The sequence below is a fragment of the Miscanthus floridulus genome, chromosome 5 (assembly GCF_019320115.1).
Source record: "Miscanthus floridulus cultivar M001 chromosome 5, ASM1932011v1, whole genome shotgun sequence".
NCBI classification, from domain to species: domain Eukaryota; kingdom Viridiplantae; phylum Streptophyta; class Magnoliopsida; order Poales; family Poaceae; genus Miscanthus; species Miscanthus floridulus.
In genome coordinates, this window is record NC_089584.1 from 66,780,145 (window position 1) to 66,799,471 (window position 19,327).

General features: G+C 42.8%; 1 protein-coding gene across 1 annotated transcript; it reads right to left on the reverse strand.

The window, feature by feature from the left end:
• Nucleotides 1-8,875: 8,875 nt before the first annotated feature.
• LOC136450022 (probable protein phosphatase 2C 5) lies at nucleotides 8,876-12,595 on the reverse strand. The gene is made up of 11 exons (XM_066450275.1): nucleotides 12,185-12,595; nucleotides 11,951-12,079; nucleotides 11,736-11,838; nucleotides 11,459-11,569; nucleotides 11,134-11,213; nucleotides 10,965-11,018; nucleotides 9,824-9,940; nucleotides 9,662-9,716; nucleotides 9,533-9,565; nucleotides 9,355-9,401; nucleotides 8,876-9,253 (listed from the first exon to the last, which is right to left on the reverse strand). Exons 1-11 carry the CDS (start codon nucleotides 12,487-12,489, stop codon nucleotides 9,127-9,129), a joined length of 1,161 nt encoding a protein of 386 aa, XP_066306372.1. The 5' UTR covers nucleotides 12,490-12,595; the 3' UTR covers nucleotides 8,876-9,126.
• Between the last annotated feature and the right edge of the window lie 6,732 nt (nucleotides 12,596-19,327).

Sequence of the window (19,327 nt, forward strand, 5' to 3'; positions counted from 1 at the left end):
GCATTGCAGAAACAGCTCATTCTGTTATCTAAGTTTCTGTTATCGATGTCGTTCTATCGCTCTTATGAGTTGATACTTGTTATCTATATCGAATTGTTGATGTTGTTCTGTCCTTCTTGTAAGTTCATAAGTATGGAAATGAAACTGTGAGTTCAAAAGTTACTGTGATCTTTTCTTACTTGGTTGCCAAAGTGTGAAAATGTTTGAGCCTTTGAGGAGATGTGTTCTTTGAGGTGTTTGATGTGAACCAGGCTGTGGGCTGGCACGGCCCGCAAATTCTGGCGTGCCTGAACGGGCTGGCTCAGTACGAAAAAGGCCCATAAGGCCATGCCTGGGCCGAAGATCAGCCCGCGTGCCTGTTAGGCACTAGCCTGTAGGGCACGACGTGCCTACTCGGCCTGAACCCCATCGAGGTGTGCCGGCCTATTACTAGGTCGGGTCGGGCTGGGCTGGACTAGCCCATTGCCCATCTATACCCAGTAGACAGCCACCGGTGCTTAACCCCCAACACCTGTAAGATGCTCGTGTCCATTTAGATACTCGTCCTCCCCATTTTATGTCACTTTGGTTTTGAAATTAATATTTGTGATCCTAAACCAATTCAAATGAAAAAGTTATCAACTAAAAAGTTTTATAACTTTTTAAGTTTGGTGTTGGTCATTTCTCCATTCGAGGTCATTTGAAGAATTTGAATTTTTAAATGTGAAAAAATTCAACCATGACTTTCCTTGATAGATGATTTCAAATGAAAAAGTTGTCAACTACAAAGTTGCACAACCTTTTGAGATCTACAATTTCTGTTTTGGACGTTTCTCTATTCGAGATCGTTTGAAAAATTCAAATTTTAAATTTGAGAAAGCAGACGTAATTTTCGTTAGATAGATGATTTCAAATGTAAAAGTTGTCAACTACAAAGTTACATAACTTTTTGAGATCTACAACTTTTGTTTTGATCACTTCTCACTTGTGACTATGGAACATATGGCTTTAGTTGGTATTAGCTTCTCTGAAATCTTGTGAATCAAATAGAGGGACGTCATAACGACTTCAAATAAAAAAACTTGTGAACTATAAAATTGCATAACTTTTCGATATCTATAACTTTTTTTGGTCGCTTCTCCATCCAAGATCCTTAACTACCACTACACACTCACTTGTGACTATAAAGCATATGGACTCCTTTGGTATTAACTCTATAAAATCTTGTTGTGTATATTTGAACATTCAAATGATCTCAAATCAAAAAGTGTGAACTACAAAGTTATAGATCTCATCGAGTACTACAACTTTGGTATAAAGTTCGTCTTTATCGGACATCATATGAGAGAGTTATAAAGTTTTTTGTGTAGCATATCACTGTCGGTTTAAGCTACAAACCGGCAGTGATGACCCAATATCACTGTCGGTTCTTGTCTAAAATTGGTAGTGATGACTCGAATATCAATGTCGGTTGGTCTTATCACTGTCAGTTTTAGCCACAAATCAGTAGCGATGGGCTGGCAATAAAAATCAGTTCTGTCGTAGTGTACTGTTCACAACTGTTCAAAGAAACAAAGATCAAATCGCTTAAGAAGGAACCATCACAAATTCACAAGTATGAGTAGATGTTACCACTGCTTTGACGTCAATCTGACATAGGCAAAGCGGGAGGAGAAGAATGTCCACAATTTTGAACAAAAAAGCGCAGGGATTTGTTGTGACTGAGGACTGTAAGAAAAATGGACTCTTGGCCCATTTACTTTGGATTTTGGTGTTTGATAACTAACACAACCAAATTGGACTAATGAATTTACAAGTGTTAGTTTTGCAGTTCAATAGAGTGCAAGACGTAACTTGGATGAAAGCGACGTGATGATCCTGATGATCAACACCTCAAGCAAGACCTTAGAAGCACAAGAGAAGACCCAAGAGATCAAGCAAAGTCCAAGCATGAAGATTGGAACCAAGCCGTATGCAAGATCACGAAGAAATGAGCTCACTGTGGTGACCGGATGCTGGACCGGACGCTGGACAAGCGACCGGACACTAGGCAAGTGGCTCGGTAGACAGGCGACCGGACGCTGGACCGGACGCTAGCGGCAACCGACCGAACGTAGGACAGCAGCGTCCGATCAAGTACAGTAAGGTTCCAGAGCGGCAAATCTACGACCGTACGCGTCCGGTGGCAGGCGACCGGACGCTGGCCAGCGTCCGATCAGCACATTGCCGGCTCAACGGTCGGGACGACCGGACGCGTCCGGTCAGGACGATTCAGCGTCCGGTCAGTAGCAGAATTGCGGGAGTTCGACCCCAACGGCTACTTTCTCAGTGGGGCTTATAAATACAACCCCCAACCGGCCATTTGAGCGTGGTGGAGCTGAGGAAACATACCAAGGGTGTTGATACACCATTTTAGTGATCTCCACTTGCATAGAGCTTAGTGATTCATTAGGTGATTAGCGTAGGTGCTTTGCGAAGTGCTTAGGTTGATTAGACCACCGCTCATGCGCTTGCTCTAGGTTTAGGCCTAGTGTTTAGTGAGGTTTGCATACCTCTTACCACTCGGTGCTTGCGAGCACCATTGTTGTACATCGGAGGGGCTTGAAGTCTTGTGAGATCACACCAACCGCGTTTGTGGTGTGGCCGCCACCGTGTACCGGAGGGAACAAGGCCCGGGCGTTTTGGCCGGAAGCTTGATAGTGAAGACGGCGGGGAGCATCCGGGAGAGGCTTGCCGGAAGGCACAGTCGGAGACCCACTTGCGCGTGGGGAAGGCCCGAGGCTATCCACGGAGTTACCCGACCGGGAGCTTGGCCCTTGCTGAGGGATTCCTTGCGAGGGGCTCCAACGAGGACTAGGGGGAAGCTTGCGCGCTTCTCGATACCTCGGTAAAAATACCGGAGTCATCGACGGGAGTTTGCATATCTCTACCTTGCTCTTTAGCTTCCGCATTTACATTGATTACTTTACTACGTTTGCGGTAGAGATAGCAACACACTAGCAAAACCATAGTTGCACATCTAGATAGTTTATCTATTGCATAGGTTTTGCTAGGGTTAGAAAAAGAGGCCATAGTTTAGAGTTAGAATTTTTAAGTTGCCTAATTCACCCCCCCCTCTTAGGCGTCACGGTCCCTTCAATTGGTATCAGAGCCGGTTGGCTCATTTTGGACCTTTGGCTTAACCGCCGTTGAGCCGACGCTATTTAGAGTGGTTGGGATGGATACCGCTAGGCCTCCGCACTTTGACGGCACTAACTTCCCATACTATAAAGCTAGAATGGCTTGCCACCTTGAGGCGGTTGATTTGGGTGTATGGAGAGTCACTCGTGACGGGATGAAACCCATCAAGAATCCCGAAAAACCCACAAAGAGTGATGAAAAAGAAATGCACTTCAATGCTAGAGCTAAAAATTGCTTGTTTGAATCACTTAGTATGGATGTTTTTAACCAAGTATTCACTTTAAATACGGCACATGAAATTTGGTTAAAACTCCAAGAGCTCCATGATGGCACAAGCAATGTCCGTGAGCAAAAACATTGTCTAGCAAAGCAAAACTATGATTCCTTTACTATGAATGATGATGAGCTTGTTCGTGATATGTATTCTCGTTTGAATCTAATTATCAATGAGCTCCATTCTATAGGATTATTAAAGCTAGATGATGCGGACATCGTGAGGAAGATCATCTCCGTGCTACCACAAAAGAAATATGCAAGCATCATCACCATCCTTCACAACATGGAGGACTTGAGCAACATGACCCCGGGCATAGCCATTGGCAAGTTAGTGGCATTTGAAATGTCACGTAAGATGGGTCAAGAAGAAGCTTCTTCATCAAGCAAAGGCAAAGCTCTCGCTTGTAGCGAGAAAAAGAAGATGAAGGGCAAGCAAGTTGAGACAAGCTCAAGCTCAAGTTCCTCAAGTGAAGATGAAGAAGAAGATGAGGACGATGATGATGATGATGAAGATTCAAGTGATGATCAATCTTCCTCCTCCACCTCCGATCTTGATGAAGAATCAATCAAAGTGATCAACAAGGTGGAGAAGATGATCCAAAGGCTCAATGTCAAGGGTGTGCCCATCCAAATTCAAGATTTCATTTTCACAAATCAAAGAAATGAGCAAAGAAAGAGAGGATGCTATGGATGCGGCGAGTTGGGGCACTTTGTGGAAGTTTGTCCAAACAAGCCCACACCCAAGACAAAGAAGAAGGCATGCAAGAACCAAGCCCTCACATCAATAAGATCATGGGATGATTCTTCAAGTGAAGAAGAACCCCATCACAAGAGGCGAGGCCGCAAGCACTCATCATCAAGCTCTTCTCGTGTGTGCCTTATGGCACGAGGTAACGAAAGCTCTTCCTCTAGTGAGAGTGATAGTGATGATGATATGCCTTCTTATCATGAACTTGTGCAAGAAAATCTTAATTATGCTAAAGCTTGCACTAGTCAACAAAAGAAGCTCAAAAGTTTAAAAGAAAAGCTAGATAGTTCACAAAAAGCATACAAAACCTTGCTTGAACAATATGAGAACTTTGCTAATCTCAATGTTGAACTATCTACTAAAATTGAGAAACTTGAGACTAGTGCAACAACAAATGCATGCACAATCAATGATGAGCAACTCTTAAAGAAAAATGAAAAATTAAAAGAAAAGTTAGCTAGCTCACAAGAAGCATATAATAGTTTGCTTGCTAAAATGGAAACCATGTGCAAACATTGTGATGAGCTAACTAATAAAGTTGCTAATCTTGAAGCCGTTAGCACAACCCCCACCAAGGCATCTAAAAAGAAAAGTTCTATCTTTAACATGTCTAAAAAGGATGCCTCTACTTCTTGTAATGATTTATGTTTAGACTCACCTTTGTGCAACCAAGTTTGTGTTGAGAAAGTTGTTGTAGATACATGCACACAAGAGGTTGCAAAGGAGAATGAGCAACTCAAGCAAGAAGTAGCTCGCCTCACCAAGGACTTGACTCAAGTGAAAGGCAAGGCGAAGCAAACCCAACTTCATCAAGATAACACCGTCAAGGGAGTGAAGAAGCTTGATGAAGGACAAACCGTGGTTTGTTACGTGTGCCACAAGGAAGGTCACAAGTCCTATGAGTGCAAGGTGAAGAATGGGGGAGGAGCAAAGAAGAAGGAGAAAAAGCAAACAAGCAAGCTCTCCAACACCTACACCAACAAGGTGGACAAGAAGGCCTCCACACCTTATCTCTTGAAGAAGAAGAAAAATGACAAGGTGGTGGCCATCAAGGTGAACAAGCAAGCCAACTAATGGGGTCAAACGCTTTTGGGTGCCAAAGGAAATCATTTCAAACATGAAGAGCACCAAGAAGGTTTGGATCCCGAAAGGGAAGTGAGAAGTCCGTCGGAACATTCGGGGAATTTGGAGACTTGGCAAAGTTTGGGTGCATTTCATGGGGTGCATCATGATGGACAAAATCATTGCCAAGTGGGTTAGTGAATACTATGGACCCAAATTCCCCTTCCCATGTTAGGTAACTAGATGTTATTACTTTTAATTGGTACATCTTTCAATTGGTATTTCTTACAAATTGATATCTTAAGCATCTAGTTACTCTTCATGCCTAGGTTTGCATTTGCATGCTTATATCTTTTGTCATGCATACACTAGGTATATCTTATGGTAGGCTTGCTCGGTCTCTTTTTTAACCCTTGGAGCAAACCTACATGGTTCAAAATTGTTTAGGAGCACGGCACATAGCTTGTCTTACTATTGTTCATCTAATATGTGCCAAAGTCCAAATTGTAGATAATCTCTCCCGAATATCTATTTTGAAAATGATTCTCACATTCATGAGATGTCATCTTTCAAGTGGTATTTTTTATTCTAAAATCAATGTGCATGATTTCTACAAAGTATTCTACATTTGTGTGCACATATTTAGGGGGAGTAATTCTACAACTTGGATGCTTTGAGACTAACACTTTTTCAAATGGTATCAATTTTTCAAACCTATCACATGTGTAGTAGTCTCATTGTAAGGAAATTGGAGTCCCCGGAGTTAAGCATCATTCTTCAATTGGCATCATCATGTTGATTTCATTTCATATTTATATGCTTTCTCCATGCATTATATAGATTAAACTCTCTTGTGCAATAAATTGCTAATTATGCATATGCTTTGCTTTCTACCATATGTATGCATACATTTAGGGGGAGCTTAGTCTATATAATGTGAGAGTCAAATTTTGTGATCCATTTCACTCTATACACAAAGGATCACGAAATTTGACCCTCCCTTGTGCTACTAATGTCTTCCTTTTCGGTGTTTGATGCCAAAGGGGGAGAATTTGAAGGACCAAAGGCAAGCATCAAGTTGATGTCTACAAGTGGTAATGGTCCGAGAAAGGGAAGGAAAGTGGATTATGGATTAGTCTAAGTAATGGTAAAATTTGTAGGAATCCATAATGCCACATGGGGATTTTTGCAAGGGCAAGATAACCTTTCATTTAGTTTTAATTGGTATTTTACAATTGATTTCAATTGGTATCCCTTAATATCATATATGATTTCAATTGGTATCTTTAAGTATCAAATAAACTTGCCCTTTGCATTGCATCCTAGCAAGTAGGTAGTTTTTTAACTTCCAAATTCTTATTATTTGCTTGCTTTGGTCGTGTTGGCATCAATCACCAAAAAGGGGAGAGATTGTAAGGAAAATGGACCCTTGGCCCATTTACTTTGGATTTTGGTGTTTGATGACTAACAAACCAAATTGGACTAATGAATTTGCAAGTGTTTGTTTTGTAGTTCAATAGGGTGCAAGACGTAACTTGGACGAAAGTGCACGTGATGATCCGATGATCAACACCTCAAGCAAGACCTTAGGAAGCACAAGAGAAGACCCAAGAGATCAAGCAAAGTCCAAGCATGAAGATTGGAACCAAGCCGTATGCAAGATCGCGAAGAAATGAGCTCACTGTGGTGACTGGATGCTGGACCGGACGCTGGACAAGCGACCGGGACGCTAGGCAAGTGGCTCGGCAGACAGGCGACCGGACGCTGGACCAGACGCAGGACAGCAGCATCCGATCAAGTACAGTAAGGTTCCAGAGCGGCAAATCTACGATCCGGACGCGATCCGATGGCAGGCGACCGGACGCTGGCCAGCGTCCGATCAGCACATTGTCGGCTCAACGGTCGGGACGACCGGACGCGTCCGGTCAGGACGATTCAGCGTCCGGTCAGTAGCAGAATTGCGGGAGTTCGACCCCAATGGCTACTTTCTCAGTGGGGCTTATAAATACAACCCCCAACCGGCCATTTGAGGAGTGTGAGCTGAGGAAACATACCAAGGGTGTTGATACACCATTTTAGTGATCTCCACATTGCATAGTGCTTAGTGTTTATTAGGTGATTAGCATAAGTGCTTTGCGAAGTGCTTAGGTTGATTAGACCACCGCTTATGCGCTTGCTCTATGTTTATGCCTAGTGTTTAGTGAGGTTTGCATACCTCTTGCCACCCGTGCTTGCGAGCACAAGTGTTGTACATCGGAGGGGCTTGAAGTCTTGCGAGATCACACCAACCGCGTTTGTGGTGTGGCCGCCACCGTGTACCGGAGGGAACAAGGCCCGCGGCGTTTCGGCCGGAAGCTTAATAGTGAAGACGGCGGGGAGCATCCGGGAGAGGCTTGCCGAGAAGGCACGTCGGAGACCCACTTGCGCGTGGGGAAGGCCTGAGGCTATCCACGGAGGTACCCGACCGGGAGCTTGGCCCTTGTGAGGGATTCCTTGCGAGGGGCTCCAACGAGGACTAGGGGGAAAGCTTGCCCGCTTCTCGATACCTCGGTAAAAATACCGGAGTCGTCGACGGGAGTTTGCATATCTCTACCTTGCTCTTTAGCTTCCGCATTTACATTGATTACTTTACTACGTTTGCGGTAGAGATAGCAACACACTAGCAAAACCATAGTTGCACATCTAGATAGCTTATCTATTGCATAGGTTTTGCTAGGGTTAGAAAAAGAGGCCATAGTTTAGAGTTAGAATTTTAAGTTGCCTAATTCACCCCCCTCTTAGGCGTCACGGTCCCTTCAAGGACCTAGTATTTTCATATCGCGGACGCAAAAATTTGACTTTGCCAGGATTCTCGTCGGTGTAGATCAACAAAATGTACAATGCTCACGGAGTACTAAACAACTCGCCGCCTAATCTGCCATTGGCCCCGTTCGCTGGTCTGAAACTTGGTTGAAAAATACTGTTCCGGCTGGTTTATTGTTAGAGAAAAACACTGTTCGGCTAGTTTAATAAACAATAACTTGAGAGGGGTTCCAACTGGCTGGCTGGTCTCGGTCAGACCCGCGAACGAGCTCAGGAAACCAAACAGGCCCTTAGACTGTTTAATCGAAGAATAAATAAGGTAATGAATGGAGAGGCTGACTTTCTAGCATTGATTGACTGTTTGTTGGCCTTGTTGGTTGCTAGAAGATGGAACAGTCGGCGGAGGCCGGAGGGAGGTGGTGCAAATTGATGAATGCTGGAATGCCTCCATCTGTTTCAGCTGCATTTGTGATCCGGGAAGATCGAGGGTCAAGGTGCAGTGAATAAACAATAACGTAGCTTTATCAAACTGCAGAAAAATCAGATAGTAAGCGTCTCCTGCTTAGATACCGACGTTCTTTAAAATAGTTTCTTCCTAATATGACAAAGGAAAAGGAAATCCAGACAGATCATTCATTCCGTCCCATTGGACTCAAATTAAAAGCCACTCAGTTGTCATCACTCACCAAGAGCTGAACTACACCATATCCATCAGTACTCCCTCTGTCTTAAGTCAAATGTTTAAAGTTTGACCAAATTTATAAAAAAAATTACAAATATTTGTGACACAAAATGAACACATTATGAAAATTTAGTTTATGCTGTATATAATTATACTAATTTGGTGTCATAAATCTTGACACTCTTTTCTATAAATTTAGTCAAACTTTAAAATTTTTGACTCAAGACAACTCTAAGAATTAATTTATTCAGGGGAGAGAGAGGGAGTACTTCACACGTTCACTATTACCCAACAGATTACCCTATTAATTCACCCTATAAGAATATACATATATTTGCAGCTGCCAGCAGAAAATGTAAAGTCAGTAAGTAATATACACATCTGAACGGACCTAGTTCTACTGTAATCCAAGGAACGACGAAAACCAAATTCCTATTGAGACAACCCCTACAGTCGCGACTGCTTGACTTAGTTCGAAGAACATGTTTGGTCTTTCATCGGGCAATGCCTTCCAATTTGTCCTCCTGCCAATATTTGTATGAATTGTCAGTAACTTGCAGTGGATGTTGAACTAGAAGCACGCACACATCAACCAAACTAACAATTAAAAGTTTTGAATAAGTACCCCAAGTCAGCTATGACTATGCTAATATTGTCTTTTGACCGTTGATCCTGTTGAGAATAAAAGGAAAAATTACAACAGCATTTTTTTTATTCTTGAATGAACTAAAAACTATACTTAAACTAGCTTCATGAGACAAAAAGAAAAGAACAGAAAAGATGAATGTGGCAGGCATCAATACCAGAGCTTTCTGACCAAGTGCCTCACAGGCCAACTACACAAACAAAATGAGTAATAAGTGAAAATACAGAATCAGTTGCAGAAAGGAAAATAATTACTATTGTTTTTCTCAGCAGGATAAACTGAATACCTGGACATCACCATGTTGACGTAGTTGATCTCTGACAAAAGCTACAGCTTCAGAGCTACAAAAGCCAATCAGTTTACATTTCAGAACATCTAACTTTCAATAGTGAATTACAATGTTTTGAAAGGAAAACTGTACATAAATATGAAAAGTACTTGGATAGACCTTTTTATGTAATCCCAAAGACCATCAGTTGCTAATAGAACAAATTCCACATCTGGTCCAAGCTCTACCAGAGATACATCAGGTGACGAGATTATTAGATCATCTTTAAATTTTATTCTGCAGAAAAGAACTCCAGTGACATTAGAAGCATCATAGACCTTAATAAGCTCAACTTTTGGCAAGTGCAAACATAGCCTCATTGTGTCTAAGTTTTAAGCTATGTAATTGGAGTTTTTTTTCCAACTTTCACATTATGTGGCCACAACCTCAAAAACTGCCGACACCAAGAAGACATAAATATAAAAAAGGGCGTACCCAGTGCAGAGAGCTCCCGCTCTATGCGGGGTCTGGAGAAGGGTGTCAGTGGCAAGCCTTACCCTCGCCTGTGCAATGCGAGGGGACCGCGACTCGAACCCGGGACCTTCCGGTCACATGCGGTAAGACTACCACTTGCACCAGGCCCGCCCTTCAAGAAGACATAAATATATGTTGGATAAATAGTTTACTTGATACAGAGCAGATATTAAAATGAGAACAAACTCCATGGTTCAGAGCCATATCAGCCCTCTACCCTGAAGAACATAAGATTTTTATCATCTGAAGATAATCTAATTTGTGGTGAGCATGAAGGAATGACTTTGATTACCATACAACAACAACAACAACAATAAAGCCTGTCAGTCCTAAGCAAGTTGGGGTAGGCTAGAGTTGAAACCCACCAAGAGCCCCTAGTTATGGTTCAGGCACATCAATAGCTGCTTTCCAAGCAATGACTTTGATTACCATGGTTTAGAGAAAATGAACAGAAGTTGCAAATAAATTACTTTTCAGATAGCTTCAGGTAACTTGTGTTTCAGCAAAAAGAACTCAGTTTCCTCAAACTAGCAAATTTTTGTGATGCCACAAATATAGATTGCTGTAAATGTAATTTTCATGATTTATTTATTTGTCACTTGCATTGATGCACTCGCTAAAACATAGTTTTATTAAACCAACCATGAATAATGCAATAACCTATTAATCTTGAAACACAACATATGAACTTTGTGAGTCATTACATGCTACAGATGCATGTGAACATTTGAATTTTTAGGTGGGCATGTGTACAAATATTTACGGAATAAAAGTTCAAGCGCTTTACCGTGAGATGAACTTATCAGTCCACCTTCCTTCTTTAACTCCTTTCACCAGCATTCTGTACAAAAACCATAAAGGAATCTTAAAGACTAAAGAAGCTACTACTGAGAAATAATAACACAGTAAAAGAAGTACATAATGTGTGGACAAAGAGTTGAGTACAAGAGACAAACTCATTCTTTCGTGTCTTAAATCTTATGTCCCCAAAAGCACGAGATACAGATATGTCTCCACATATGCGCCCATCAACAATCTACAAGAAAAAAGACAATATATTTCGACTTTGTAAAAACAAGAGTCAGCTTCCCATATACATAAATGAGCTGAAACATGAGGGGTATGGAACATGTTCTTCATTGCATACGATTAGCAAGGAGTAAAGGGTACAGTAAAGGTTTTGAACTTAACATGTCCAGTCACCAACTTTATGAAGCTATGAATATAGTAGTCTAGGGGCAATCTAGGAGAATGAGAAGAACTCTGGCAGAGAAAACACACCCATCCACCTGCTGCTCTGATCCTCTTGACCTCTTCAAGGGACGTTTTGTTGTTCCCATATGGTCGATGAGAGCTGGTCAAAGCTTCAGGTCTTCCACCGCGTGATATCACCTGCTAATCAAGATTCAGAACTACCTTATCATCATCACCAGAAAAGTTAGCTTGACATAGGCAACAAAATCGGGGTCCTGTTGTCACTTGCTAGGCTTGACAATAGGATGACACAACACACAGTTACACAAACACAAGGCAGGTAATTAAAGAGAATTGTTGGTACCAAGCAAGAGTCCCCAATGTGCGAGACAACAAGGACATCGTTCCTGAGAAACATGGCAGTTGCCGTAGCACCAGAGTCGTCGTCCTTGTCGGCTTGCTCGAGCCTGGAGGGAAGCAACGACATAACATGTAAGAACATGCAGCAAGGAATTTACAAGCCTGATGAGAAAGGCAAGAAAATTGGGAGATCGAATCCTGCAAACCAGTGTCCCTGACCAGGTGGAGAGCTTGGCGTCGACAGCGGCGAAGGCACGCTGGATGGAGGCCGTGATAGCGTCGAGATTCTTAGTGCTCAGCACCGCGCCGCCGTCCAACGCGGCTGCGCACTCCTTGTACAGCTCGTCCCTGAAACGCCACGAACGAGCAGCCGGGAACCGCGCTTCATTGAGGGGTAGGATTTTATTTATTTATTTATTTATTTTAGTAGAAAACAATAAATTTGCAAGGTGCCTGAGGAACTGGACGGCGGAGAAGCCGGCGTGTCCATCCAAGACGGCGGCGAAGGAGAAGCCGTCGAGGAGGGAGCCCGGGCGGAGCAAGATCTCATCCTCCATCTCGTCGCGAACGCCCTGCAGCTTGGCGCTGCCCCACTGGATGGCCTCCAGCTCCGACGACGGGGGCCCCGCGGCCGCCACGCCGCCCGCCGTCGTCGCCTGGCACCTCGCGGCACGGCCAAAGCACCGGGCACCGGCCGCGGCGGCGAAGGTGAAGGTGGAGGGCGGCAGCCGCGGCACGCGCGGGCTCAGCAGCGCCATTTTGATTTGACCGCTAGCGACGCTGGAGTTGGGAGGGATAAGAGGCGAGCGGCACCGCACACGAAATTCTGCGTCTGAGGCCAAGGCTGTCCCGGCTGCCTGCCACGTCACATCGTTCGCTGCTAATCACTCGCCCCGCTCCTGGCCGACCTGGCCGTTATAGTCAGTCCACACCAGCAGGGAAACGGGATACCTTTTTAACGTCTGGTTCTGGTATAGCTAGCTAAAAAGTAATTAAAATTAGCTAATAATTTTTTAACCAAGTCTTCAATAGCCAACTAGCCAGTCAACCCTAACTAATTTGAACTAAAAGTCCTAGTTACTAACTATTCATGTATATCCAAAGAGACCCATGTTCATGTAGCACACGTATCCAAATCTCGGTATGGTTCTGGTAGGACGTGGTGTTTTATTTTGTCCTAATACTTAAACTTTCTGGAAAAAAGAATCATGTAGAAAAATATATTAATGTCTCAAGACATTTCATGATGGATTTAATTAAACTAATTTGGTGTTGGTGTATTTTTTATGAACTTGATCAAAGTTAGAAAAATATAGCTTATGAGACAACTTAAATAGTCTATGGTTGAATTTTGGAAGAGAGAGAGGACACTTGATATACCCTTCAGTTCTAAATTATAAGATGTTTTGACTTTCTAGATTCATAGCTTAATCTAGAAAAAACAAAACGTCTTATAATTTAGATTGGATGGAGTATTAGCTTATTGGTGCAATAAAAGTTTATAGTAATTTATTTTCTTACAAATGATTGAGAAATTAAAAGTTGGGCCATTGATCAACATTCATATAGTTTAACTTAGGGGGTGCTTTGATACCCGCTCCTAAATTTTAGTCCATGTCACATTAGATGTTTGATATTAATTTAGAGTATTAAACATAGACTAATTACAAAACTAATTGCATAGATGGAGACTAATTTGTAAGACGAATCTATTAAGCCTATTTAGTCTTTTGACAATGTGTTGCTACAGTAACATGTGCTAATGATGGATTAATTAGGCTTAATAAATTTATCTCGTAAATTAGTCTCCATCTGCGCAATTAATTTTATAATTAGCTCATGTTTAGTCCTCCTTGTTAGCATCTGAATGTCCGATGTGACAGAGACTAAACTTTAGTCCCTGAATTCAAACACCCATTTAGCTTCTTTGTTGGAAAAGTTGATTTTCTAAAATTTTCTAAGAAAATATACCTGATTTAGCCGGCGATGACTGAAAAATGTTTTCAATTGGCTTTCATCATACGATCCAGCAAGGAGAAACACAAAAGCAATAGAACAAACCACGGGAGCCAACGAGGTTAAATAGTTAGTCCCTTCATTTTAAGTTATAAGATATTTTAATTTTTCTAGATATACACTATGTTTAGATACATAATAAAACAATAAATTAAAAAACCATAGCACCTTGTAACTTGGGATGAAGTATCTCATTGATAATTTTGGTAGTTCCAATTTAGAAGACTTTTAACCACAGGTTCTTGTCCATTTTAGTGTCGCTGTTGTGGACGATGTTATGCGACTTCTCGATTCTGTGTTCTAGATCTCACTTTGTGCCTTTCTTTCTTTCTTTCTTACAATGATGATAGAAGGCCTCACTAAGTTGAAACATAAAGGGAGGAGTTGGTAGTCAAGATAACCAAAAGAAGATGAAAAATCTTACCATGCTTCGTATAACACCCTAGGTGTTACACTATAAATCATTTACTAAAATATATCATGAGCATCATGTTTATGTGTTAATGCATGTAATAAAGTGTGTAGATCAATTTCTATAACTCGAAACGATCAACTAGAATGTGAAACGAAAGTTAATTCAATAGTCATGTTATATCACTTAAGGTTCAAAACTAATTTTTATTAAGCAAAAATGCTATGAAACATGTATGTGATACTTAAATAAAGTTTAAAGTACAAACTTTGTAGATGACAATGAAATACTTGCGGCCGAAAAATGATATTACTAGCTAATATTTCCACTAGCTTAGAAATCGCAAATGTAAGTCAATTTCAGCTCAAACACTTAGAATTTTTCAAGTCTACCGACTGTTAGACACTGCTATGTTTAGCAATTTATCGCGAGAGATTGGGTTAAGGAATAGTGAAGTATTGAAAGGATCTAACAATGCCTAGAGGGGGGTGAATAGGCGTATCTAAAAATTAACTGTAAATGCTAAGTTCAAATTTGTTAGTCAATGTCGAAAGTCCCGACGTTTTGGTCGGAACTCCCGACGTCGTCAGAAGTTTCGGCACAAACGTCAGCAGTCCCGACGCCTACGTGAACTACAAAAGCAGTGTCAAATTTTACTTTGCGGATAAATAATCTTACAACCCCACTTTCCTAGTGGTTTGGTGAAGAGGTTGGATCACTCCCTTGACGCCGTAAAGCCTCCAAACCATAGATCGAGTCTAAACCCTAAAATAAAGTTCAAGAGAGAGAGAGAGACAAACAAATACAAGTAATCTCTAGCAATCATAACAACAAGCACACGGGACACAAGGATTTATCCCAAGGTTTGGCAACCCTACAAAGGAGCTCCTACGTCCTCGTTGTTGAGGTGACCACAAAGGTCGGAGTCTATTCCACCTCCTTGCCTCTCTCAAAGCGACCACAAAGGTCACTTGAGCTTTCCACTAAGAAATCAAAGGGTAATACAAACTTTCCAATGCTCTTCCACAAGATGGAAGCTCTTGGGTAATGCCTAGCCGGCTAGGGACAAAGCCCTAAGAGTAATAGACGCAAAATCAACCGGCTTGACGAAGAAATCAAGTGCTCAAGCTTACCAAAGTGATTCTCTAACTTAATCCACTCTCCTTTCACTCAAAACCCTAAGGGAATTGAAGATTAGAGCATAGGAGGGAGGAGAGGGGTGCCTTTCTTGCTTGGGAGCTGTTGGGACGAAGTTAGATCAGCTGTGAATGAGTCCGTAACGATTAGAAGTGAAGAGAGGGCTATTTATACTCTTAGTAGAAATCTAACCGTTCAGATCTACATCGAAAGTTCCGACATAGATCTCGAGACTTCCGACGTTAACAGAAAGCACTATTCACATAGGGTCAGAAGTCCGCCCGTGCAAGTCAAAGTCGGAACTCCCAACAAACGTTGGGACTTTCGACGATCAGAACTCCCGACGTACATCGAGACTTCCGACGTGCGCAGTCAGTCAACCAGCCAACACCGCTTCAGGTGTCGGGACTCCCGACATGGGTTGGGACTTCCGATGGGCGTAGACAACCGACCAGCATGACCATAGGTGCCGGGACTTCCGACTAGGGTCGGGACTTCCGACTGTCGGGAGTTCCGACTCACGTCGGGACTTTCGATGCCCACAGTCACCGCGCAGGCTAAGTGACTGGACGCTAGGACTTCCGGAATGAATCATGACTTCCGATGGTCGGAAGTTCCATCTTACGTCAGGACTTCCGACACTAACAGTCACAGAAAAATATTCTATATGCTCATGGAGTGCTAGAGTGTCTCTCTTTTGATTTTATTTTTATGTTTGAGCAGTCTATCTTCCTCAAACCAACTAAGTTTGCATCCCTCTTCATAGTGCAATAGATCCTAAACTCAAAAACAAAATAAAACCTTTGGAGAGCGTTTTGAGTTCGTCCGCCTTTACAACTTCAAGAATTGAGGGATACTATTTCATCTTTATCAACTCTTTGAATCTTTTATGGGGCTAATAGCTGTGACATATCTCATTAAGATCACATTAGTCCCTAATTTGGATGTCATTAATACACCAAAACCCACATAGGGAAAAATGCACTTTCAATCTCCCCCTTTTTGGTAATTGATGACAACCAACTTAGGCTTTTATAAGAATGAAAGAATTTAAAGCTTTTGAACCCCAAAATTTATGAAGAGCTCCCCCTTGATGTATGCATGAATTTGAATTTCAATTAGAATCATCTATACATGATTTGCATACATGAATACAAAAGCTCCCCCTAAATTTTGCAATCTGTGGGGTGCAACAAGTGTGTGTGAACAAATAGATATCCGTGAAAAGAAATGCAATATGACACATTATTTCACACAAGTAAAAAAGAGTATGATGGCCAAGATTTCAAAGAAAAAATTGAAGCAACACATGGCCATCCAAAAACCATCCACCATCACAAGTAGAGACAAGCATAAGCTAATAAGATAGATAAAAAACTTTACTTATCCTACAATCATTCATCACAAACAGATATAAATAGATGTCCGTCACAAGCTAGCCACCACATGACTTAGTGCATACAAGCTAAAAGTTTTAAAGTCTCGAAAGTAAATAACCAACTAACTTATTACAATATATCAAAGCCTAACACTCCTCCTTTGTCAACAAGTGCCAAAAGGGGTAGGCCACATGAAAAACCAACTACTCATCCTCGTAGTCATCATCCTCATCTTGGTCACCATCATCATCACCTCCATCGTCATCTTCATCATCATCCTCCTCTATGTATTCCTCATCCTCTTCAGTCGCCTTGCCCTTGCCATGAGGGCGAGAAGTCGCATCAGCTTCATATGCCGCACAAGCCTTATCATATAGAGCCAACAGATCATAGGGAGGCACAAACGACGGCGGAGAAGAAGATACAATGCCTGCGTGTTGTTCCAACCAATAGAGCCTCTCTTGCATATGTGCTCACATTGAGCACTAGCACAACACTGTCCAAACATGTATGTCATGAGAAACTTGAATTTGTTTGGCTTCTTACTAGAGGAGGAAGAAGAGAGGGGCTCAGCACTAGATGAGCAAGCAGCAACAGTAGGTGGTGAAGCACCATAGCGAGAGTGAGAACCCGAAACACCTTTCCCTTTTGCTTTGGCTACAGCACCTTTCTCCCTCAGTTCTCTTGCAACAGAGATGGATGTCTTGTTGGAGATCTTTAGGAGATTATGTTGAGTGTCTATGGGGAACCAGATGTCGGACACTTGCTCTATGACATGCATAATGTAGGGGCATACGAAAGATGCTTCACTGGATCCATAGTAGCATCATGTATCTTGTTCCAAATGTAACGGCTGATGGAAAATTTCTAAAAATCATCTCCAAATCACTGAAGCACCTTCTGAGAATCATCATAAAGGAAGGTGGAGTCACCTCGCTTTGGATACAAGATCTATCTCAGGATGTTATTGAGGACATAGTAATAGGGCTTCAGATATACTGTCTGTCCATCAACTGTATGGCCATCAAGATACATGTGTTGGTACTCCTCCAAAGCAACATCCTCATACTTAGTCAATTCAGGTGCAGTGTGGTCGGCCTGACTCAAACCAAGAAGGCGAGAGAAAGTAATGAAATCTACTTTATAATGCTTGCCTTCAGTGGTCCAATGAACAATGTCAATAGCACTAGTAGGGTCTCGCTCATGATGATAGGAAGCATAAAACTAACAAATAAGCTCATTGTTCCAATGCTTCCTAAACTCTAGCAGGAAAGACAACCCCATTAAGCGTATATCATGAACCATCTACTCTAGCTCAGACTCCTTGAACTTACCAAGAGAGTATGCATCAATGCACTTCATCTGAAGGACCGGTGGCTCCCTCTTCTTCAAAAACTTTAGATAGAGACTGGAATCATAAAAGTCATAATGGAATGGGTGCCAGAAACGATACTCAAGCCGTAGATCCTTCTCGTCCTTGGCATAAAGGTTTCTTCCCCTCATGGACCTGATGTCCCTAACCGGTGATGGTAGTCAACTAGCAGAGGAGGAGTCCAGCCACCAGCAGGATTAGGAGCCATGGTGGGCTCCTGCATGACCGGTGAAACGCCCAAGAAGGGAACAAGCTCAGTGATGAAGGTCGGGCCACGAGTCGAGGTGTGAATCGGTGGAGCAGCAATGGTGTGGCCGACACGCTCAAGAGCTTCTTCTTTAGCATCAACAATCAGAACATCCCCAACAAAGGTCAGAGCAGGAGGAGGAGCGGCAGCAGATGATCCTTGATCATCACGACGACGGGTAGCACAGAACCACTAGTAGCTGCACGGGGACCACCAACACCAGCATGGGGATATGCTGCTTTGGTGTGGCTAGACGACTTGGGGACAGCGACACGATCATGATTCTTCTTGGATCGCTTCTCCTTATGATGCGAGGGACTGCCACCGCCCATGACTGTGAAGAACATGAAGTGGAACTAAGAAACAAGACAATGAGAAGCAAACGAACATCGAGAAGTGAAGAAACATGAATGGAGTGTTCACCATCAGGTCAGGAGTCCTGGCCATAGTCGAGACTTTCGATAGCCGGAGTTCTGGCCTGGCGTCGGGAGTTTCGACGGGCGGAACCTCCAATGGCCACCGGGACTTTTGGCGCACATGGTGACCATCCCATTCAAGGGGCTTCAAATCGCGACACACATTCATACAAGGAGGATAGAGGAGTAGAGAGGGAGAAAGAATAGAGGCAAAGTGCAAGGTACATTGACAATAGGGTTAGGGTGCCATGGTAGTACCTTGAATCGAGGAAAGAGGATGGAGAAAGATGAAATCTGCAGACCATGAACGAATCGACGAGCCCTAGCACCACCACGAATGGAATCCCCACCACACCACTAAGCCAAGGAAGAAGATCGAAGCACGGGCGGTGGTCGGAAGAGCCGACAGGACTCCCGGCAGCGCAACCGAAAGGGATCAGGCCGGAACTCCTGGCGATAGTAGGCGGGAGTCGCAGGTAGGCAGGCAGGGCATGATGTGGCGGCGCAAGGTGGAGCGAGGGTGGCACGAGGAAGGGTGCGGGCGACGCGAGGAGAGGTGAGGGCGATAGGAGTTCGGGGAGGAAGAAAATAACCATAGTAAATGGACCGGGCTAGGT

Bases quoted from the DNA above. Each gene is read 5' to 3' on its own strand.
- LOC136450022 (XM_066450275.1), bottom strand. From the start codon at position 12,489: ATGGCGCTGCTGAGCCCGCGCGTGCCGCGGCTGCCGCCCTCCACCTTC. The intron at 9,941-10,964 runs GTAAAGCGCTTG...TCTTTTCTGCAG, and splicing joins ACTGATAAGTTCATCTCACG to AATAAAATTTAAAGATGATC. The intron at 9,402-9,532 runs GTATTGATGCCT...TATTCTCAACAG, and splicing joins CACTTGGTCAGAAAGCTCTG to GATCAACGGTCAAAAGACAA.